At 40.0% G+C, this 25,208-nt stretch overlaps 1 protein-coding gene across 4 annotated transcripts in view; it reads left to right on the forward strand.

Moving 5' to 3' along the window:
* The first annotated feature begins 18,303 nt into the window (after positions 1-18,303).
* Positions 18,304-25,208, forward strand: part of LOC121371850 (receptor-type tyrosine-protein phosphatase O-like) — a 41,446-nt gene continuing 34,541 nt past the window's right edge. For all 4 annotated transcript variants that reach the window (XR_005957835.1, XR_005957837.1, XR_005957836.1 and 1 more), the window contains exons 1-4: positions 18,304-18,375; positions 20,478-20,528; positions 22,063-22,092; positions 23,368-23,437. Coding sequence is in view for 1 of the 4 variants with exons in the window: in XM_041498054.1 (XP_041353988.1) it covers positions 20,503-20,528; positions 22,063-22,092; positions 23,368-23,437 (126 nt within the window). In the remaining 3 variants the exon portion in view is untranslated. The remainder of the gene's footprint in view (positions 18,376-20,477; positions 20,529-22,062; positions 22,093-23,367; positions 23,438-25,208) is intronic.

A 25,208-nucleotide genomic window follows, 5' to 3' on the forward strand; every position in this document is an offset into this window, starting at 1 on the left:
TTTGGAGAATTGATTTAATTATTGAATGGTGAGTCCGATAATTACCAAATGTTGCAGGATTGTTCACAATTCACTCTAGTCCATTGTGAGTAAGTGATAGGACACACCACCAAGGTCAAGGTCATCTGGAGTCAATACCGGGTGTGGCCTCCGCGTGTGTTGACAACTGCCTGGCACCGCCTGCCCATTGAAGCAACCAGAGTACGGATGACGTCCCGGGGGATGGTGGCCCACTCGGCCTGCAAGGCTGCTGCCAGCAGGGTCTGGGGCTGTGGTTGTCGCTGTCGGAGGCGTCGGTCCAACTCGTCAGATGCTCAATTGGGTTCAAATCCGGTGATATCGATGGCCAAGGAAGGACATTAATGTTGTTGTTCTGTAGGAATGCCGTTGTGAGACGTGCTGTGTGAGGCCTGGCGTTGTCATGTTGGAACACTGCGTTGGCCATAACTGGAACGATGTGTGGCCGGAGGATCTGGTCAATGTAGCCCTGTGCATTCAGGTTGCCCTGCACGTGGACCAGGTCAGTTCTGTCAGTGTGTGAGATGGCTGCCCACACCATGACACTACCCCCGCCGAATTTGTCCACTTCCTGCACGCAGTTTGCCGCATAACGTTCACTATACACGCGACATCTTCCATCATGACGACGAAATCGGGACTCGTCACTGAACAGCAGTTGATCTGAATCTGGCACCACTGCAGTCGGAGTCGACGGTGTTGTGGTGTTAAGATGACACCTAACTGGACGTCTGGCACGAATTCCTACCTCACGGGCGGTTCCGTACGGGGTCCACATTGCTGCGGCTGTGGAGGTGGCAGTAGTCAATCGTTCCCGAAGGTGGCGTACCCGGGTAGCGGTCCTGGAGTGACGTGGCCCGGATCAGTATCCATGTTGCTGGTAGTCCCACAGTCTGGAGATGGTGCTTGGGGACACATGGAATGCCCTGGCAACGGCCGTTCTGGATTCGCCTGCGTCTAGTCGGCCGATGGCATTGTTTCTCTGCGGTTCACTCTAGTGGCATGTCTGGATTGTCAACTGTCGGCCAGATACGAGGCCAGGCAGCGATCCCTGCAGTTTTATACTGTCGGTGTTCATGTTGCACGTGCAGACAACGCACGTGCAGTGGTGACATGGTTTGCACGTGGCTGCGTTTTTGCGAATATTCACATTTTGGAACTTTATTGTACAGTAGCTGTGTTTTATCGAATGTAACCGTGGTAATGTGTTTGGGACATGCAATGACCTTATATTCACAAAGCATGAACCGGTAGGAAACATAAAATCGGAGTTATAACCCATTTGTACCCTTTTGCGTTTCTTTTTTTGAAGAGTATATATCAATAGCACGTATAACTTCAGATTTTGTGACATTGAAATTTGCATGGGAAAGTTAAATAAGCGTCTGCAACATACACAGGGATGACACTTCAGCAAGTTTATCTGAGGCACATGTGAAAGATACTGGAGGGGTGCCACAATCTCTAATTGCATGGCTGGGGACGGGCCACAGTATCTAGTGGTAGGGCTGGGGACGGGCCACAGTATCTAGTGATAGGGCTGGGGACGGGCCACAGTATCTAGTGGTAGTGCTGGGGACGGGCCACAGTATCTAGTGGTAGGGCTGGAGATGGGCCACAGTATCTAGTGGGGTGGGGGGGGGGGGGGAGATGCAAGCCAGATTTGTATCTCCATTTACATGGAGTAGAAGGAAAAGATTCGATCATGTTACTTACAGCTAAATTTTTACCGGCCTGGGTGGCGTCGTGGTTAGGTCATCGGTCTACAGGCTGGTAGGTACTGGGTTCGAATCGCAGTCGAGGCACGGAATTTTTAATTCAAATACCGACTCCAAACCCTTAGTAAGTGCTCAGCAAGGCTCAATGGGTAGGTGTAAACCACTTGCACCGACCAGTGGTCCATAACTGGTTCAACAAAGGCCATGGTTTGTACTATCCTGCCTGTGGGAAGCGCAAATAAAAGATCCCTTGCTGCTAATCGGAAAAAGTAGCCCATGTAGTGGCGACAGCGGGTTTCCTCTCAAAATCTGCGTGGTCCTTAACCATATATCTGACGCCATATAACCGTAAATAAAATGTGTTGAGTGCGTCGTTATATAAAACATTTCTTTCTTTCTTTCTTTGAAGGGTTTATGTCAAGTACAATACATTTCTACAAAAGTCGGGCTACTCAAAAATTGCACGGGCACATCGATTTATTAATCATCGGCTATTGGATGACAAACTTATGGTAGTTTTAACACAGTCATAGAGAGGAAACCCACTACATGTTTCCATTCGTAGCAAGGGATCTTTTATATGCACCATCACACAGACAGGATAGCACATACCACGGCCTTTGATATACCAGTCGCGATGCACTGGCAGGAACGATGTGCCCACCGACAGGGATCGTACCACTGGGCTACGTCCCGCCCCTATGTGTGTCCGAGAGAGTGTGAATACATACATTGAAATGTTACTATTACTAATACTGATATGTTTCAGATATATGTGAATGTGTGTTCGAGTGAGTGTTAATACGTATATTGATATGATAACGTTACTAATACTGATATGTTTCAGGTCTGTGTACCTTGGTCTTGTAATCGAGATGCCCTTGAGTTCGATTCTGAAATATTAAAATATAGATTATTATCCATATGGTTCAACATAACCGGGTTAATAATAAGGTCTCACTACACAGATGTCATCTGCCATTGAAACCCATGTTAAATTGCCCAATTTCAAATGAAGATTGCCAATAGACCGGGTAATAACAAGTGGAATGACGTAATTTTGGGAAGCGACGTCATAACATGTCTGCGCCACCACGCTATCTTGACGTCTGTGTTTGTGCCATAAAAGCAGCTTCTCACGCTGATTCCCGCCGCATCTGCTTTCTGTACATCAAAACAACAGCTGCAAGTCAGATAACCCGTCCCTGACCCGATACCACTCTATGGGTCATTAACGACTTCCGTCCCATCTGTTTCCTGTACATCAAAAGAACAGCTACAAAAGTCGCATAACCCCCTCCGTGACCCAGTGGCGTAGCGTAGGCGGGGCCACCGCGGCGGTTGCCCCGGGCGCAAAATTCTGGACTGGTGGAAGGGACTTGGGGAGTGCTAACGGTCCACTGGTTAGGGGACGCCATACTTGCCTTGCCCCGGGCGCTGGCAGCCCACGCTACGCCACTGCCAGACCCGGTCGGAACAACAACAACAAAAAAGGTTTGTTTTGTTTAACGACACCAGTAGAGCACATTGATTTATTAATCATCGGCTATTGCATGTCAAATATTTGGTAATTTTAACATATAGTCTAGAGTGAACACCCACTACATTTCTCTGTTAGTAGCAACGGATCTTTTATATGCACCATCCCACAGACAGGACGGCACAAACCACAGTCGTGGTGCACTGGCTGGAATGAAAAATAGCCCAATCCGATTCGACCCACCGATGGGAATCGATCCTAGACCGACCGCGCATCAGGCCAGCGCTTTACTAGTGGGCTACGTCTAACCCCTACTTGATATAATTGCAATCCTTTTATTTCGACCTTTTCATGTGTAGCTGTGTAGCTATATAACATAGAAGCGGATCTAGATTTTTTTTTGCGGGGAGGAGGTGCTACATGTAACTACTTAAATGGAAGTTGCATATTAGCTATAAATTCACTTAAAAATAATTGACCAAAAATAATTCAAACTAAAGCATGAAGTTTTAGTGTTATTATTAGCAAGTAAGATTCAAATTGAATTATAAGTATTGTCTGTTATTTCTTTTACGTTCATCTGGGTATGAACAAAAACAATCATCTGCAAACTTATGTGATTTTGTTTTCTTAAGATATATGCTCATGGACGCTGGAAAATACTATAGCACTGGTATGCGGGGGGGGGGGGGGGTAAGGGGGCATGTGCCACCCACTTTTCTTGATACAGTAGCCCCTCCACACACACACACACACACACACACACACACACACCTTTTAGCACCTTCCTACACCACTGCTATAGTGGCTGCTATTGTTATGACGTAAATTTTGATTGTCTAAAGCCCCAGTCACACATAGCTAAAGACAATTTTACGACTACGTGCGACCAAAACCACCCACAAATATCGGCAACCTTTTTGCGACCAAAAGCAAAAAACTTGGAGAAAAAAAAAAAATGGAAGAAAAATAGTAGGCGACTGATTGCCGTTCAGTTGGGGAGCAGTCGTACGACCAGTCGCCGATTATTTAAGACCAGGGAAGATTGGTTGGCGACTGGTTGGAGACTTGTTGGGGACTGGTTTGCGACTGGTTGGGGACTGGTTTACGACTGGTAGGCGTGTGATCGGCGTTTAATTGCAGATCAGTTGCCGATCGATCGCCAACCTTTTTGAGATGGCTTTGGGTGGCATGGCTGTAGTATTTGTACTCTGGCTGGTTTGTTCTCTTGGTCTTGTCTCTTGGTCGACAATCATCAAATGAATGATCGCGGACCTCTCAGCACAGTATTTATATGGTGCTATCACTTGGTCTACGAGTGGTCACAAACAGGTTGCAAGTTGTAGGCGATCGGTCGCAGACTGGTCGCTGATCGGTTGCTGGTGTTTGTCAGTGTGAAACTAACAGTAAATTGTAACAGACAAAGGTCTTAATCTTTGTGGGAACAAGAAAGATTACAAAAAGGTGTTTTACCTTGGAAAATCAAAGCTTGATAACGTAGAAAGTTATAAATATCTTGGTATTATATTTCACAAATCAAATAGATTTACTAAGGCAAGAAACATGTTATATACACAAGCACAAAAGGCTATGTTTTTTTTATTCTACGACAAGGCAGATGTCATAATATTTCTATCCAGTGCCAACTAAAATTATTTGACTGCATGGTTTTACCAGTCCTATTATATTGCAGCGAAATATGGGGTTTTGAAAATTTGTCATTAACTGAAAAATTATGCAACCAGTTTATAAAATTGTTATTACCTGTAAGAAAATCTACACCATTGTATATATTATATGGAGAACTTGGACGTTACCCGGTATATATTACCGTAAAAATAAGAATGATAATTTTCTGATATCGACTAATTACTGGAAAACAGTCCAAGTTGTCATTATTGGTGTACACATTATTACTGAATGATGTTAATAATAACTGTTATAATCACAAATGGATTATGTATGTTAAATCTGTTTTAGATGATAATGGTTGTACATATATATGGTTATCACAATGCAATGATATTACTAGTGCTTCCATGTTGAAAACGTATATTAATACAAAGCTTACGGATCAATACTTACAATCATGGTATACTTATATTGATAACTCATCCAAAAGCTTCAAATTATAAATTATTTAAAAATACTGTTGAATTTGACACATACATCACAATTATAGAGAGAAAACATTGGTGTCCATTATTACGCTTCAGATTATCAAACCATAATCTTCCAATTGAAACGGGCAGATGGAAAAATGTACCACTACAAAATAGAATATGTCCATGTGTAATAATTACGATATCGGAGATGAGTTTCATTATATATTTACATGTTTGTTTTTCAAGAATGAAAGAAAGCGTTACTTACCATCTTTCTATCAGTCTAAACCAAATATATATAAATTTTATAAATTATTCAACTCTAAGAAAGCTGGGGTCCTTAGAAAACTTTCTATATTTTATAATCTAATTATGAATACTTTCAAATCCTCTGGCTGATATTCTGTGTATTTTTTGTATTTATTAATATGTATTTATTGTACTTACGTACATTTATGTACACTCACCATCTTGTTACAATTATATTGACTGCTGTATGTATATATATCCCTCATATGGCCTGAGTGTAAATAAAGTTTAGTTCAACCACGGTCGCCGACCAGTCGGCGATTAGTCTTCCATGCCCCCCCCCCCCCCCCCCACACACACACACAACCCAAGAAAATCTAATCTGGGACTGATCGCCTACTGATCGGCAGCTAATCCCCAACTTATGAAAAAGCTTTGCGACCTTTTGGCGACCAGTTTGGTCACTAGGAGGTTTTTGGTGCAACACCAAAACGTGATCGGCGATCAGTGAAGACCAATTTAAGACCACTAAAGACTTTCTTACGACCATCTGCAACCAACTTGCGACCACCTTTTTTTGTGGTCGCAAGTGGTCGTAAGAGGTGTTTGAGTCGGCGAATGTATTTGAACTGCAAAATGAAGCAACGCAAGCAATGTTATTATTTAAATTTTACAGAAACCCGTAGGTACCGGGCTTTGGAGGAGGAGCGGGGTGGGGTGGGGGTGTACTCCACCTCTCCTCTCGAGGACTTGTTGTTTTGTGTGTGTGTGGGGGGGGGGGGGGGGGGGTTGTTGGTGGTGTTTTGGGGGTTTTTATTATTTTTTTTTTTTTTTTTTTTTTTTTTTTTTATATATATATCTTTTTTATTTATCCATCGAAATGGGGCCTACGAGGCTTGGTGACATTATATCATTTATTTTGAAACATTTTCAGAATAGCCGTAACACAAATCCTAACAAATCTAGTTTTAAGACAATCTTTAAAATATTAATAAGCCAGTGTAATACATTGCAGGGACGTAGATGCTGGGGCGACAGGTGGGTGGGAAGAAGCCACTGGCCCAATATTTCTTTTTTGAACAGCACATACTCGTACATATTTTATTGTTCTGTTTAACATTGTGACAATATAGCCAGAAAGTAGATATCCTTGAACATGTTTCAAGCAGGAACACCCCTGCAGCACCATCTACAAGAGGGTATCACCCCTTCCACACCCACCCTGTCCATCGCCCTAGTGTCAAACTCCTTCCAACAAGACTGCATCTGTTAATTATTAATTATCTTCTTACGTCCACTTTATATACTGCCATTAATAATATTTACCCATCACGTTTCTTGAACCGTTTATATTTAGCCACCGACATTGTTCCTTTTACTTACGCAGGTTGGTGACGTTACTAAGGGCGCGGTCCTTTCACTCACGGAGAGCCAGAGTACTCCGCATAGTAATGTAGTGAACACTGTGCAGGATTTAAGCTAGGATCCCATGTTAGTCCAGCGGATATGTGACAAAATTGTGTCTTTGATGATAGAAGCATGCAACTTTGCAAGGTGGTAGGACAAAGCCTAGAGAAAAACATTAGATATAGGCACATTGCAGATTACGATTGCTGATAAAAACATTAATTAAATCTCTTAAATGGTATGTGACCCCCCCCCCCCCCCCACACACACACACACACACACACACAATTTTCTTGCAGATGTGAAGTGCCACACTTTGTATTGCTGTACTTCCTGGGTGTGTTTATACGTTGCTTATATCAGTTTTATTAACAAACATTATCGGCAACAGGAACTGATTTGGTCTCTTAGAACATACAAACCCGTATCTGACAAGCAACGTAGTCTGGAAAACAAAAGGCAGTCACTTTTTAGGAAAGACATTTGCTGTTGTACTTTAGATTTATTTCGAACTGGAGGACGTTTGAAAAACGGTAAAAATTCTAAATTGCAATATCTTGGATGTCTAGTTTGAGTAGATCATCGCTGCTTTCACAAAACTGATTGCCCATCCCTTCTATCATATCTGTCAGCAACTTGATATCTGGGAGAAATTAGTTCTGTGTTTGTTTGGTCTGTCCATGATGTACCAAATGTGCTGCATTCTGACTCATCGCCATAGGTGACTCACACCATCCAGCGCCTAAGAGCTGACTCATAGCCTTTTATAAAATACTAAAGAAACAAGATAACTTAGATAACAACGTTAACGTTCCTCCTATTGATACATTTTCCAACTATTTCAGCGACTTAAATAAGGGCGAACCCAATAATGATAACTTATTTAAGTTTGACATGGATAAAGTACTATACGAAGTAAACAATGACAGTATTATTAACGAAAAATTCAGTGCAGATGAAATAATGAAAGCCATAAAACAACTAAAATATCATAAAGCAGCAGGTGTTGATAGAGTAGTTAACGAATACATTAAGTCAACCGCTACGTCGCTCATGCCAGTTTATGTTAAACTTTTTAATACTATTTTTGATAATGGAGTCTTACCAGATGAATGGAATACCGGTATTATTATACCAATTTTCAAAAACAAAGGAAGTCGGCTACATCCCGAAAATTACCGACCAATCACATTACTTTGCTGCTGCTCTAAACTGTTCACAACTTTATTTAATAACCGTTTAAGTTTATTTATTGAGGAAAATAATACCATTAGTGAGGCCCAAACCGCGTTCCGTAAAGGCTATTCAACGACAGACCATATTTTTACATTACATCACTTAATAGATATCTTGAAAAAAAGGAAAAAGAAATTATATTACGCTTTTGTGGATTTTGAGAAAGCATCGATACGGTACCTAGAATATAGCTTTGGCATAAACTACTACAGCATAACATAACCGGTAAATTTTTTGGAATTATCCATCAAATGTATCAAGGTCTTAAATCAATGATTGTCGTAAATAATCAGCAATCTACTTTATTCCCATGTAACAACGGTATCCGTCAAGGTGAAAATTTATCCCCTATTCTATTCTCCCTGTATTTGAATGATTTAGAAGATTATTTATCTAGCCATGGATGTGAAGGGGTTTCCCCTACAACAGACAACCAAGATCACCCAATAGATATTGCTTTACACATACTTTGCTTGTTATATGCAGACAATACTGCCCTATTATCAACCTCTGCAGCAGACCTGCAACACACCTTAAATATGTTTTATCAATATTGCAATAAATGGAAACTTAAAATAAACGGCAACAAAACGAAAATATTGATTTTTAACGGTAACACTAGAGATTATAAATAACATTTTAAGATTGGAAATAATACATTAGAACATGTGAAAGAATACAAATACTTAGGAATTACTTTTACAAAATTAAACAACTTTCGAGTTACAAAGAATAGACTTAAACAACAGGCTACCAAGGCCATGTACTTTGTACTATCAAAATCAAAGGACAACTATCTATCAACCGAATGTAAACTTTAAATGTTTGATTTAATGGTTCTGCCAGTTTTATTATATGGATGTGAAATATGGGGATATGAAAAAGTTGATTTATTTAATTCTGTACAAATAAACTTTCTAAGACACATCATACCCGTTAAGAACGCAACACCAATATTTATGCTTTATGGAGAGTTAGGGAGAACGCCTGTCGAGTTAATTATATATAGAAGAATGGTATGTTACTGGGCGCGACTGATATCAGGAAAACAATCAAAATTGTCTACTCTTTTATACAAAATTATGTTAAATGACCACCTTACTAACGGAACTAACTATAACTGGATTAATACTGTTAAAAACACACTTGGGAATGGGTGATATCTGGATAAGACAATCTTTCATATCAGTAAATTGTCTCTCACAACAAATTAAACAAAGACAATGCGATCAGTATTTACAAACATGGAAAAATAACATATCACTGTCATCGAGAGGCAACACTTACCAAATATACAAAGAACAACTATTTTTCGAAAGCTATATCAATAAACTACCAGAAAAACTGTGGACAGCACTCCTAAAATTTAGAACGTCTAACCATTACCTACCCGTTGAAATTGGACGTTGGAATAATATACTCATAGAAGATAGAATTTGCACATTATGTAATGTAATAGACATTGGCGACGAGTTCCATTATCTTTTTATTTGCCATTTTTTCCATAATTCAAGAGTCCAGTTGCTACACCCATATTATTATACGCGACCAAGTACTTATAAATTTAGAGAACTAATGGAGAATAAACGAATTAGTACCCTAAAGAAATTATCATATTTCATAAATATAATAACTAATGAATTCAAACGCCCTTGACTACAAACACCATCAAAACCAAACATAATTAACAAAATACTATCATTATTCACTGCACCATATATAAGTTAAACAATCTATTCGTTTATAAGTACTTGGATACCCGTATATTTGTATTAAATATCTGTATTATTACATAATATATTGATGTGCGTGATTGTATATGTTTGTATATGTGTTTGTGTATGTATTGTTATTAATGTATTTACTGTCAACCATCTTGTCACGTGTATATAACAAAATGTTTATGTATGTATTCCTCCTATGCCGTTGTGTAACGGCCCGAGTGTAAATAAAGTCTTGTCTTGTCTTGCCATAGGTGACTCAAACCATCCAGCGCCTAAGAGCAGTCGGATTCTCTGTCAGGCTTATATATTTGAACAACGAAATCTGATGGAAACATTTCGATTCCATCCAGAACTTATATTACATGTTTTACGTGATACTGACTTTTATTCTAAATTTTAATATTACACATCTGTGAAATTTGTATTTTTTGCACAGTTTTTGCAGTTCTTTACACTGTGTTTTAATTTAACTCTTGAATCTTTATCTTTATGTTGATCATCAAATTCGTCGTTTTGCATTTACCATAGTTTGATACCCAATAGCCCATGTATTTTTCGTGCTGGGGTGTACACGCAACTTTAATTCCAGTCCACCATTACTAGATATAAATGACATAAGAATATGTGGCGTGCCTAGTGCCGTGACCTCAGGAATTCTGATAATTTTCTTATATTTAAGAATTCTTAAGTATTTAAGAATCTTTATAAATACCGGCCCAGTATAGGTGGCGCTACCACCAAATTGGGTTTTTCAAATATGCAGCCAATCCAACCAGATGTTGTCGAGTGCGCTGTGCAATTACCCCCTCCCCAACTGGGGGGACTAATTGCAACGTATGGAAGCCTGATCGAGTATCGCGTCTCGTACACCGGGTCACGGGTAACCGTGACCTTGGTGTACGGAGATCGCATACAGAAGAAAGGAAGGTGGAGGAAAAGGAGACGTGCGCCAGCGGCGGCGCAGGGGGGGTCAAAACCGGTGGCTAAACCGCCGGCGGCGACTCCTTCTGTTAGACCGCCCAACGCCACTCAACCGAGGAAGACGACCAAGATGGAAGAGGTTCCGGCCCCGGCTGTCTCGGCTTCTGTCCCTCAGGAAGATGACGAACTGGACGAGCTGGACACAGCCATCTGTGTCACCCCGTTCAATCGGCCACCTGCACCAATACCTATTCAAGCGCCTCCGGATGTGTCGCCGATCCAGTCGACGACACCTGTTGAGGCGCAGGCCCGGAAAGGACCTGTTGTGAAGAGGAAGGCGAACACTCCTCCGAGTGCCACTCCAGCCAGGCCAAGTCGCCCCTCTCAACCGCCGCAGCCGGGGACAAAACCAGTGGAGCAGTGGTCACTGCAGGCCGGCCGTCTCCAACAGCGATATCAACAGTTGGTTAAGACGAACCTCACGGATGCACGTCTACTGATGAGCCATCCAAAAGAACAGTCCTACCAACCTCTGCCAGACGGACGCAACGAGGGGGAATTCGCGGTGCACCGACTCAAGATGCGGGAGGGACAAAGCGCTGTGTGCGTAACCATCCGCCGGAACGGAAGATTCAACCAAGGTCTGCTGCTATCGGAGATGGACAACCCGACATTACACCGAGTCCTCAAAACCGTCGCGGGTCCACACTACCGTCCAATCACCAAAACCTTAGCAGACTCCGATTACCGGCAGTTCCTCCAGCATCTCGAGACCACCGACTACATCGGATCCCCCTAGACACCAACCTTTCCTAGGACAGGTACCAACCTCTTTTATTGGGCTAGTTAGACTTTAAACGTTTTGGAAGCAGTTCAAAATTCTCATGTTTATTTTTTTATAAGTAGTCTAACGCATTTTACTTTGGCGCCCGTTCAATTGCTCAAAATCACCTTAAAAACCTTTTGGCTGAGCAGTCTTAACTATTTTGGGTTAAATTTTAGAGTCCGGACATGTATCTGGATGCAGTTACTCTTTGTAGACTTAGGTAAAATACAGGCTTCACCGAGGAATCGAAATTCAGCCAATCAGAGCACGGCTCCCACTCGGTGTACTTCAAGTTTGCGAAGTGTCTGCTATTTGGTCCGCGCTCGCGTTGACCTTACTAAATGGCTTTTTTCCAAATTCCGCCCACCTCAAACTTACCCCCCCCCCCCCCCCCCCCCTGCTCCGGAGTTGGTTACTGGCGAAGTCAGAGGCTAAATCCGTAGTGGGCGTGCCTGAACCTTCGTGGATAGGGGCACGTTAATAGAGTTTCCCGTCCCGTCCCACCAAATTGTACACCGCATGATTAATATTTTACAGTACGTAACATTTAGACTTCGTTGAGCATCACAGACATTAAGCCCTGGCCACACTGTCACGATCGCTACGACTTTTGTGAGTCCTGTTGGATCGTACAGGTGTCAGCTTGAGTCTTGGCAAGTCGTCCTAAGTCCTGGTGAGTCGGGAAGGCACAAAAATTGAGTGTTAAATTTTCTTGAGTCGGCGTGAGTCTTGGTGAGTCGCCATGCTATTCCTGGTGAATCGTCCTGAGTCGGAATCAATTTTAAATCACGAATCACCGAGATCTGGTACGACACCAGTACGATGCACGACGACAGCGGTCAAGACTAACGCCGACTCAGGACGATGAAACACGACACGCGACGACACAGGTACGAATCAGGACAGTGCACCCCGAATCACGACGACTAAAACAATCTGTGTCTAATTCGTACTAAGTCGTCGTGAGTCTTGTTGAGTCGGGTAGTAGATGCCGATTCAGCACGACCCAGTACGACAAACAGCTCCACGAATAGTCGGCGTGAGTCAGCATCCACGTCGTGAATGTATGACCAGGGCTTTAAAATTTACTACGTATGGAAACATAGATAAGTCAGATGTCTGTGATGCTCTACGAACTCTAATAGCTTTTTAAAATATTGATCATGCGATATACCATTTCGTCGCACCAGCGCCTATACTGGACTTCGTAGCGAAACGTATTTAGGTTTTACCTAGTTTGCCCCCAGTGAATGTTCCCATTATTATATCACACAGCATTTGAAAGAGATGTAATTCACCATGCAAGTAATCTCATACGCATTTGTCATCTCGCAGAGAAAATCCTTTTTAATCGGGACAACGATCTCTCGGGCCATAATTTAAAGCGGCAGTACCTGGAATGTTTTTATTATTTAAGCATATAGAATAGAATATTCAATTACGTTTGGTGCATATATGACGCCGCACTCCGCATTGGTTTCACTACGCTGGCTTATCCAGGTCAAAAACAAAGCCAGTATTTTGAAAGTGGGACACTTTTGACGGGCTCGTACCGATCTCGGTTTTCATTGGCTTATCACATGTATAGAATTCCCCAACAAGAGATCACGTGAGATTTCGCAATTTTTAAAACAAATTTAACTGTTTTGATTGAGGGGTCGTCTCATATCTCCAAAACATATTTATATCCATAGAGGTATGGTACAACGCCTTTCCAGGGATCGATGGGTTGGGGATTTGCCTTGAAATTTTGACAGTGGCCAGTTGTTGGCATACGCGTTACATGTAAGGGAGTGTTACTAATTACGTAACGCTCTAGGGGTAGAGGACGAGGGTACTGTGTTCGATTTACGTAACATTTTTCAAACCTATATGTTATTTTTATTCATTACTTAGACCTAAAAAGGTATTTTTTTTAAAATGCGCGGTCAGTCTAGGATCGATCCCCATCGGCGGGTATATAAAAGACCATGGTATGTGATATCCTGTCTGTGGGATGGTACATATAAACGATCCCTTGCTAAAAAAAAATGTAGCGGGTTTCCAAGGCACGTGTGCAGGGATTTCAGTTATAGACTGTGTTGAGCGAAGTTTATATGGGGCCATGCTCCCCCCAAAAATACATTTCAATTTTTTTTAAGCTTGGGCAAGTAAGGGTTTCGACCTCCACTACCCTCCCCCTGCATATGCACCCGATTCCTCTCTAAGATTATATGTCAAAATTACCAAATGTTAGACATCCAACAGCAGATGGAAGGAAGGATAGGATATGTTTTATTTAACGACGCACTCAACACATTTTATTTATGATTGTATGGGGTCGGATGATTATTAAATCAATATGCTTTATCTTTGATGTCGGTAACCCCCCCCCCCCCAACTTTACCCTTTCCAAACGAAATAATATTTATTTGAATTTGTCGATTTTAACACATAAAATTAAGAAGTGAAAACGTCCATTGTCTACTTTAGTATATTTTATTTTAAAAATATATACATGATTAATGTGTTACTACTATACAAACTAAACTTTGAAAGTTCTACTAACACTTTATAAAATATCAATTCTGAAATAGGAAGGTACGACTGTCGATAATACGTTGTCAAGATCAAACCGGTTTTAACTAAAGACTCTAGTACCGTATCCTCAACCGAACGTTCTTCGTACAGCGCAAGATTTCTCTTTTAATTTTTTGAGACGAACCCTACAATTTGAAATCGGCAAACGCACGTGTTAACTGAAACTGACAACAGGCTGTCGTTTGTGCTTTGCCGAGCTATGGCGGCACAGGCGACCAATCAAGCATATACGTTTGACGATATCCGTTCATAGCGAACACACACGACTTTTTTAAAAGTGCATTTGAGCTTGTATTTCACATTTGTACATGATGTTATAATATGGTAACTAGAGTATGTAACTTTAATCGACCTGTTAAGCCAAAGATGACTTTTAACCTACACTGATGAGAGGCAAATGATCGCAGACGAAGAACATAGATGATGATTATTCGTATGATGATTGTGATGATGATGATCACCGTCATAATCATCCTCATCATCATTTGTATTATCATCCTCATTCTGATGATGACTGTAATTTTGACAACAATTGTTATGATGATGATTGTGATGGTGTTGATTGTGACGATGACAGTTATGATGATGATGATCATCGTCATCATTATTATTTATCATCATCATCATAGTGATTCGGATGATGATATTGATATTGATGGTGATGATGATGATAACGGTCATCATCATCATCATTGCAATCATCATCACAATTGTAATAATCATCATCACCACCATCATCATCATCACCACCACCACAATAATCATCATCACCACCACAATAATCATCATCACCACCATCATCATCATCACCACCACCATCATCACCACCACCATCACCACCACAATAAGCATCATCATCACCACCACCATCATCATCACCACCATCATCATCATCATCATCACCACCACCATCATCATCATCATCACCACCACAATAATCATCATCACCACCATCATCATCATCATCACCACCACAATAATCATCATCACCACCACAATAATCATCATCACCACCATCATCATCATCACCACCATCATCACCACCACCATCATCACCACCACAATAAGCATCATCATCACCACCACCATCATCATCACCACCATCATCATCATCATCATCACCACCACCATCATCATCATCATCACCACCACAATAATCATCATCACCACCACAATAATCATCATCACCACCATCATCATCATCACCACCATCATCATCATCACCACCACAATAATCATCATCATCACCACCACCATCATCATCACCACCATCATCATCACCACCACAATAATCATCATCATCACCACCACCACCATCATCACCACCATCATCATCACCACCACAATCATCATCATCATCACCACCACCACCATCATCACCACCATCATCATCACCACCACAATCATCATCATCACCACCACAATAATCATCATCATCACCACCACCATCATCATCACCACCATCATCATCACCACCACAATCATCATCATCACCACCACAATAATAATCATCATCACCACCACCACCATCATCATCATCACCACCACAATAATCATCATCATCACCACCACCACCATCATCATCATCACCACCACCACCATCATCATCATCATCACCACCACAATAATCATCATCATCACCACCACAATAATCATCATCATCACCATCATCATCATCATCTCCACCATCATCATCACCACCACAATAATCATCATCATCACCACCACCATCATCATCACCACCATCATCATCACCACCACAATAATCATCATCATCACCACCATCATCATCATCACCACCACAATAATCATCATCATCACCATCATCATCATCACCATCATCATCACCACCACAATAATCATCATCATCACCACCACCATCATCATCACCACCATCATCATCACCACCACAATAATCATCATCATCACCACCATCATCATCATCACCACCACAATAATCATCATCATCACAACCACCATCATCATCATGACCACCACAATCATCATCATCACCACCACAATAATCATCATCACCACCACAATAATCATCATCATCACCACCATCATCATCATCATCATCACCACCACCACCATCATCATCATCATCACCACCACAATAATCATCATCATCACCACCACAATAATCATCATCATCATCAGAAGCAGCAGAAACGTTTTCTTCATTATTATCACTCTCTCAAGCATAATCAGTTAAGAGTAAATAAAGACTTAGCATTTAACTGATTTAATAAATAAACGATTTTACAATCAAGCAAATGACCAAGTGCTGTGTAAACATCAACATTTTAATGTGAAACAGGGATCATAAAGGTACGACAACAATTAAAAGCAAAATCACTTTTAGTGCCATGTTTTCTATTCTGCACGATAACTAACGGTCAGTATACAACAAGCATTTCTGTATGTAATATCCGTAATACAATACCAACCGATGCCAACCTGATTAAGTGTCAGCCATGCACTTGCCCATCGAGATTCTTTATTATATTTCTTAACGATATGCCTAATCCAGTGTGTGAACCAGACCTTCTGATTAGTCTGCGGACACTTAGCCTAGTTGGAACGCTTTCCACAACGGAGGGACCTATGTGAATTTGTTGTCTTGGAATGTTAACGGCCCGTACTACTTCTTCAAAATACGGACAGACCTTTGTCAGAACGTATCTTGTGTGTGGATTATGAACAGTACAGAGTCTAAATATGTACTCTAATATCTCATTAGGCAGCGAGAGTATGGAAATTGTTGCTTTCTTACACTGAAATCCGGTTTTTCGTGAACGTTTCCTCGTTTCTCTGACTGTATCTACTTGTTCCGAAGAACGCGTTTTTTGCCACTGTTGGAAACTCTGTTGATGTTTTCCGAAGTTTCATCTTCTGGGACAGATTGGTTTGTGTCAACAAAAAAAAGATTCTGCATTACGTGTAGCGGCTTCAATATATGTATCAAATCAGTTGCACTTAAGTTTATACTGATGTGGTGCATCCCAGCGTTCTCTGGGAAATTACCTAACACAATGGTTACGATGATGATGATGATGATGATGATGATGATGATGATGATGACGTCCACAACGATGGTGATTTGTTGTTTTTGATGATGTTGATTTAAAAAGTAGAACTTAAAGTAACAAAATAGGCAGTAGTTTATGTTGTAGTAGTTGATATTTGATAATAGGGGAGCTGAATGCGGGGCGATCGGGCATATTGGCGCATTGAGCTCCTCGGAAGGTCTATCGGACTGGGGCTCTATGCGGTTCTTTAACGACGCATAGAGCTCCTCGGGGAGCTTTATGCGTTAAGGCCCTTTTCCATGGAGCGTATTATTGGCAACTTTCGGCGCCGAAACCGTACCTGTTTTGTCTACGCGGAACGCGCGCTGCTTTTGTAAAAAATCGCTTCACACTACTAATACTATACATGCGTTTCCATGCAAGCAGATTGCCGCGCTGATTAATGACCGCGCGGAAAAGAAATCGCTAGTAGAGGCGATTTTTCTCCGCTTGTCTGCGCGGTCAACGCTAGAAAATGTTATAATTACGTCATTAACGTTGGGGTATCCCTTCCGGCGGTGAAATTTTAAGTCAACAATGAAGTTTGAACTACAAATATATGAACGACTGATAGAGTTAGTGAGGAGTAAACCATGCTTATATTAGGCTTGGGGGTAAAAGGCACCATATTTCTTTCTTTCTTTGATGATATTGTGGACCCAAAATCTATGTTTTCTTTTGTTAAGCATTATTTTCTTCTTGAGAACTAAAGCCAAGAACATGTCTTCAACATTAGACTCTTCCCAATGAGCATGTACAAGGGCGTAGTATGATCTGGACATGGGGGGGGGGGGGGGGTTTCGAATATGAACCATGTGGACCTTTTTCTATTTTGTGTTTGCACCACCAGAAACTCCATATGTATAAACCTGTATGTTTTAGTTCTGAAAGCGGCGTTACAGAGTTCTTTATCACTGAGCTACTTCCCGTAAATTAACAACAGAATAGTAATTAGCAGCCTCTGATGACGCGATTCAAAATAAAACTGTGACGTCACGGTTAGCTGCCGGTCACTCTTAACGTATTCATTTTATAACCATGTATGTACGTTTATATTTCGCTTGCTAGTTTTTGCACGAGTTTATTTTTTTGCTTCGTTGTTTGTTGTTGTTTGTTGTTGTTATTGTTTTGCTTTTGAATTATTTCGTTTGTTCGTTTTTATTGGGTTGTGTTTGTTGTTGTTTTTTGGTGTGTTTTTTGTTTCTTTTTTGTTGTTTTTTTGTTTTATTTTGGGGGTGTCTTTTTATTCTTTTATAATCCGTCCCATCCTACAAAAATGGGGGGGGGGGGGGGGGTAAATAAATTCAGTTTTGTTTGACGTAAGTAAAGCTGTTCCAGAAAACATTCCGACACAACTTTTCAGTGTTTTATCAAAGCATACCTGTTGTTCAACAAAACATGCACTTACAATAATGTATAAAAAAAATATTTTAAATATTTAAGGCAAATTACAAAATAGAGTCCTCGAGAACCAATGTTAACAAATGTAACAATTCTGATATTTTGCAGTCGTGTTATAAATTGAGCAAATGAATTGCTATAGCGGTAAAAAAAATTGTGTCTTTTATTCAGTTGTTGATGCATATATCAATTAAGGGAAATTTAAAAGTCATTACACTTTCTTGAAATGTTCACCTATTATAGATATATATTCTTATATTACTGGACTGTCAAAAAAAATATCAAAAAAAATCATAGGTCACCGAACAAAAGTTTGATCCACGGACCATAAAATGAATAGGTTTATGAATCACTTTGACGTTTCCTTCTTTTCCGTATGTAGTCTTAATTAATCATGTTTTATATCCATTAACCATATTTAATTTTAAACTGTTTTTGTAATGCAACAAAGAGAACAGCAGTTGTGTTGCTTAAAATGACATCCAGTACATATCTTCACTACTAAAACGGAGTTGTAAATACATTGGAACTAAAGGAAAAAGTTACTTTTTAAAACATTTACTGACTATTTACTTTACAATTGTATACAGAATCTAAAAGTCATTACACCTTTTTCATGTTTACACATATAGTAATGCTGGATGAGTAAATCAATATAAGATAATAAAAATGTACTGTCACCGATGAAACTGTTTTACAGTAAGCTTGAAATACCCCATACATAGATACAAATTCATAAAAATTCCACTGTAAATCGTTTGAGCACTTTAGTTTTAAAACATAAAAACAGTTTCATTTGAGTTATCAGCTATGTTCTTAAAAACACAAACAGTATAAATAACATTATTTTCCATTAAAAAAAGTCCATTGTGGGTTTGGGTGGAACTGGGGTTGGGGTGAAGAATGGGGCGTATGTGTGTGTGTGTGTGGGGGGGGGGGATTCCCCCATATCTTATCTACTGAAACTGATGTCATAAAACGACCTGCCTGTCAAACGTTAACAAATTACACTAAGATGTGTGATATTTTATTGAAGACGAAGGCAAAATAAAAGTCCTGTGATTGCCGTCTATACAGCACAGTCTTCTTAAATCATTTTTTTTTTTTTTTTATATATATAAAATTTTATTTAATTTCACAGAACATCATCTCTTTTTACCAAAACTGTTTTCTTTTCTTTTTTTCCTACGTTGACGGTACCAAAAATTATATATGAAAAATATGTTTTGAAACCTAAAAGCAGACTATGGTTATAGCCTATGTAGAGTAGCGGATCCAGGAGGGATTCAGGGGTCCGGACCCCCCTTTTGAAAACCGCCCATAACCGTTAAGGAGAAATGTGATTATATTAACTGTTCTAAATGCTTAAATAATAAAAATATCACATTTGGACACCCCCCCCCCCCCCCCCCGAAATCCTGCATCCGCGCCTGATATAGACGGACGGTATTTTGTTACGTCACTGTGTATGTTTCAGCGCTAAACATCGTTAGTGACGTCACGCCATTGTCGTTCTGCTAGTTAATGGGGTCGACTGGGATGAGTATTTTCAAGACTAATTTTGACCGGGACACAGTTTTCTATCAGCTTTTATATACTTTATTAGCCGTAAACAGACAGTTCATAAAAATTACAAACATTAAAATATTATATATATCATTAAAAAGGGGGGAAAATACTACAATGTATTATATACTAGCTAGGAACATACCGCGTGCTAATCGATATTTTAATATTTCAGCTTCAGTGAAAATCCAGAGGACACGATGACAGACGGCGGAGCAAAACCAAAGTACACAAATCTGAAACATATCAGTATTAGTAATGTTAACATTTCAATATAAGTATTCCCACTCACTGGAACACACATATAAAACATATCAGTATTAGTAATGTTAACATTTCAATATAAGTATTCCCCATTGACTCAAACACACATTCACACAGACCTGAGACATATCAATATTAGTAGTGTTAACATTTCAATATATGTATTCCCAGTGACTCGGACACACATTCACACAGACCCGAGACATATCAATATTAGTAGTGTTAACATTTCAATATATGTATTCCCAGTGACTCGAACACACATTCAAACAGACCTGAGACATATTAGTATTAGTAATGTTCACATTTCAATATGAGTGTGTTAAGTTCAATTCTTCAATTCTGAAGTTAAGTTCGATCTTGATTTGTTTGCTTGATATAACGTCATTTTATGACATATCTCTGAAGTTGACCTCATTCAGTATTAAAGACTGTGTGGAAAAACAACAAAAAACAAACTCACACATAATTTATACATACGAGTCCGTAGGAACCGTGGTGGCTAGATATATGTGCGCGCGCGCGCGCGCGTGTGTGTGTGTGGTGTGGTGTGTGTGTGGTGTATGTATGTGGTGTGTGTGTGCGTGTGTAGTGTGTGTACGTGTGTGGTGTGGTCTGTGTGTGGTGTATGTATGTGGTGTGTGTGCGTGTGTAGTGTGTGTATGTGTGCGTGCGTGCGTGTGTGTGTGTGTGTGTCCGGATAGTTTCGTTATTATGCCATATATAGAGATAAAAAAAATTAGCTTTTACCCCCGACTAAATACTGTGGTCCCTTCCCCTTCCACTATAACCCCCCCCCCCCCCCCCCAACTACGAATATCGTTCATATCGTTCATACATGTGGATGTGACAGAAGCTTATTTCCGATGCAAATGTCTGCAACTGTACGTGCTATTACGCAGTCGTTGTATACATCAGAACAGGCTCACCTACAAAACAGCAAATTAGATGATAAAAGCTTTACAAACCTGTGTTTAATACCCCCAGAAAAACCCTGATGATATCTCATTAATTTTGTCAATATCTACAGACATACGACACGTTTCCTAAGCGGAATACAAGTTGGTCTAACTGAAGCCATGCCAACATGTTCTTATGTTCCTCACACTATTTTGTTTTCATCGCGTTTAACCCCCCTCCTCCCCCCCCCCCCCCCCCCCCCCCCCCCAACAAAGAAAGAAAAGAAGTATCAAATTTACACATGGAATTTCAGTCTAACAACAGTGGTTAATTCGGGCTAAAATAGCCTGCCACGACCACCATCATTCACTTCATCAGTAAGACGTTTAACTGATAGATTAATGAATTCATGTAAAGTTATGTCGGGTTCGACCGGGAGGGGGAATTGACAAGACTGGTTTTGACCGAGAGGGGGAATTGACAAGACTGGTTTTGACCGGGAGGGGGAATTGACAAGACTGGTTTTGACCGGGACGCGGTTTTTAATCGGTAACCTAGAAACGTACTACATAGTAAACTATATATTTATATTTCAGAGTCGGAAGGCGCAAGGCGGAAACACCAAGGTACACAGATCTGAAACATCAGTATTAGTAATGTTAACATTTCAATGTATGTATTCCAACTCGAACACACATTCACACAGATCTGAAACATATCAGTATTAGTAATGTTAATATTTCAGTGTATGTATTCCAACTCGAACACACATTCACACAGACCTGAAACATATCGGTATTAGTAATGGTAACATTTCAGTACATTAGTCCAAACTCCAGATTCTGCAGGGACGCTATTTCTAGTTGGACCCGACACGGCGAGCTGCAGAAGCTTTGTCATTATTTTATTATTTGTACACATCCCCTGAATAAAACTAGGGTAGGGGTAATAAAATCAAATATTGTGAACCCCATTATTTTGGACGATATTTGGTATGGTCCAGACTGTCTACGTATTTCGTTTTTGAAGCACCGCAGTCCACATAATGGTGGAATAATCCTGTATGCATGCCTGTATCAACTAAATTACTATGTTTTGATTTGATTTAATCAAATTAATTAGAAATAATTGTGATTCATATTCATAGAGAAAGAAAGAGGCGAGTAATGGGACACAGTTCGTGCCTATGGGGAAAGAAGTTCCTATTTATAGAGGATAGTTCATGGTTTTTGTCAAATATCATTTATATCTCATCGAGTGAAGTTCGCAATCATATCTCACGAGTCGCGCTTGCGCGACGAGTGTGATATGATTGCAAACTATCACGAGATGAGATATAAATCATATTTGACGAAAAACATGAAATTTTCTATTTATTATACAACGTTTGACAATTTACCTTTATTTTTAAAATCCCAGCAGTAAAATAGTTCCAGCTTTCTTACAGTGAAGATAACACTTTCTGCAGTGACAATAACACATTTTAGAGTGAAATAGTGAAACGTTCACTCTAAAATGTGGTGACTAATAACACTTTTATTTCACTGATATTTTAAGATATTTCACTAAATGCTATATAATAAATATGGTGGTTTGTATGTATGCCCTGCGCGTGCTGTAACCTCACCGTGGTGCAGGGGTGTAACATTCTCTTTGAGAATGGCCAATACAGCACAAATTGAGTAAAAGTCAGTATCTGTTTGTGATATTTGTGTTTTTGAACGGTTCTTTACACTGTGTTTTTGTTTAACTGTTGAATTTTTATTATTGATGTTGATCATCACTTTAGATTTGCATTTACCATAGTTTGACAGTGTCGTTAAACATCTATTCATTCATTCCATGTATGTATGTGTGCAATACATTAATCTTGATTCAAAATCTGGTGTCGTTTCTTGCAGTGTTAAAATGCGTGATTTTAAGAACTGGATCGCTAAAGTCGCAGACCCTTTCTGGAAGAAGACTTTTGAAGTGAGTTACACTTATAATGACCTTTGTTTATGTTATATTGTACGTTTCTATAGCGTCTTGTGGAATGTTTGCCTTGTTCACCGTGTACGTTCGGGTGAGTTACAATTGTAATGACCATCGTTTATGTTATATTGTACGTTTCTATAGCGTCTTGTGGAATGTTTGCCTTGTTCACCGTGTACGTTCGGGTGAGTTACAATTGTAATGACCATCGTTTATGTTATATTGTATGTTTCTATAGCGTCTTGTGGAATGTTTGCCTTGTTCACCGTGTACGTTCGGGTGAGTTACAATTGTAATGACCATCGTTTATGTTATATTGTACGTTTCTATAGCGTCTTGTGGAATGTTTGCCTTGTTCACCGTGTACGTTCGGGTGAGTTACAATTGTAATGACCATCGTTTATGTTATATTGTATGTTTCTATAGCTTCTTCTTGGGTATTCGTCATAAATTCCCCCCTTGTTCATCTTGTAAACAGACCTATTTGTTAACCCGCCACCATGTGTTACCAAAGCGTGGGTGACAAATCGTGTAGCGATTGTACTTCTCCTTATCTTTTCTTCTTGTTTTCTTCTCTCTTTTTTTTTGTATATCGTGAATAACAAAGTCTACTCCAGACATTTTTATTGACGGCTATATCCGTCGTTTAGTATTCAACCTCCGACAGACCTGTTCAATGTTACTCACCCAACCAATGTCCCACGACTTTCCCGGCTCCTCCGTCCAGGACGGGGGAGGGGTGGGGGGGGGGGGGGGGGGGGGGGGGGGGTAGAGGGGGGGGTGGGGGGGGAGAGAGATTCGCCCACGCTGGCATGTGCAAGGGAGCACAAGCAGCCCAACCAGGGCCAGTAGCGGGTAGAGCTGGGCGCTATTGAAATTTGAGGTTCCGTATTGATATCGATATTTTTGGATGATTTACCTCGGTATCGGTACGGTATTCGGTATTGACACAATACCGATATCGAGCGCTATTTTCGGTACACTCGGCTTTAAATGCATGCCTGTGTTAAGGCGCACCCGCTAATTTTATCTAACTTCAATTAAATTCCATACACAAGGCTCTTGTCTGATTTATACCAACCCATTTTGCGTTCATCAGATATATTATTAGTGCTTTCCGGGAAATATTTTTCAATACCGAAATTTCGGTATTTTGAAATTTGCTCGGTTCGGTAAATCGGTATTGACATAATACCGATATCGAACGGTATATATGGTATATATCTCTAGTAGCGGGAGAGGGTTGGTTTTGGTGTTCTTGAATTTGCAAATGCCCCGTAGGATTAAGGCCAATTAGAAAATGTGTACTTTCTTGAAGTTAATTTCCAAGTATTTCAAAATGATTTATGGCCAACATGCAGATGCCATTTTAATGATATGGCGCATCAGTGACAAAAATGAAATGGGATGCAATACCTTTTGCTGAACACTTTTGAGGACTACACCTATACTCATAACAGGGTCTACATGTGTTGGCAGTGATTAGTGAGGATACCATTTTTCGTTTTTTCATAAATATGTTTATTATTAAAGTAACTTATCATAGTTCTGAGGTACATGCACCTTTTCTGTTACTAAGGTTATAATAAGCAATTGCCGAACATATTAACAAATATCCCGTACCAATACCTTTAACTCCTGTTGGGTGCTAGAATTTCATTATCTTGATTTTTTATTATTATTATTATTATTATTATTATTATTTTAATAACCTTAATAACAAAAGTACAATCTTCAAAATAGTCGAAAATCGTTGTTTTAAAATATA

The sequence above is a fragment of the Gigantopelta aegis genome, chromosome 4, assembly GCF_016097555.1.
Source record: "Gigantopelta aegis isolate Gae_Host chromosome 4, Gae_host_genome, whole genome shotgun sequence".
In the NCBI taxonomy this organism is placed as follows: domain Eukaryota; kingdom Metazoa; phylum Mollusca; class Gastropoda; order Neomphalida; family Peltospiridae; genus Gigantopelta; species Gigantopelta aegis.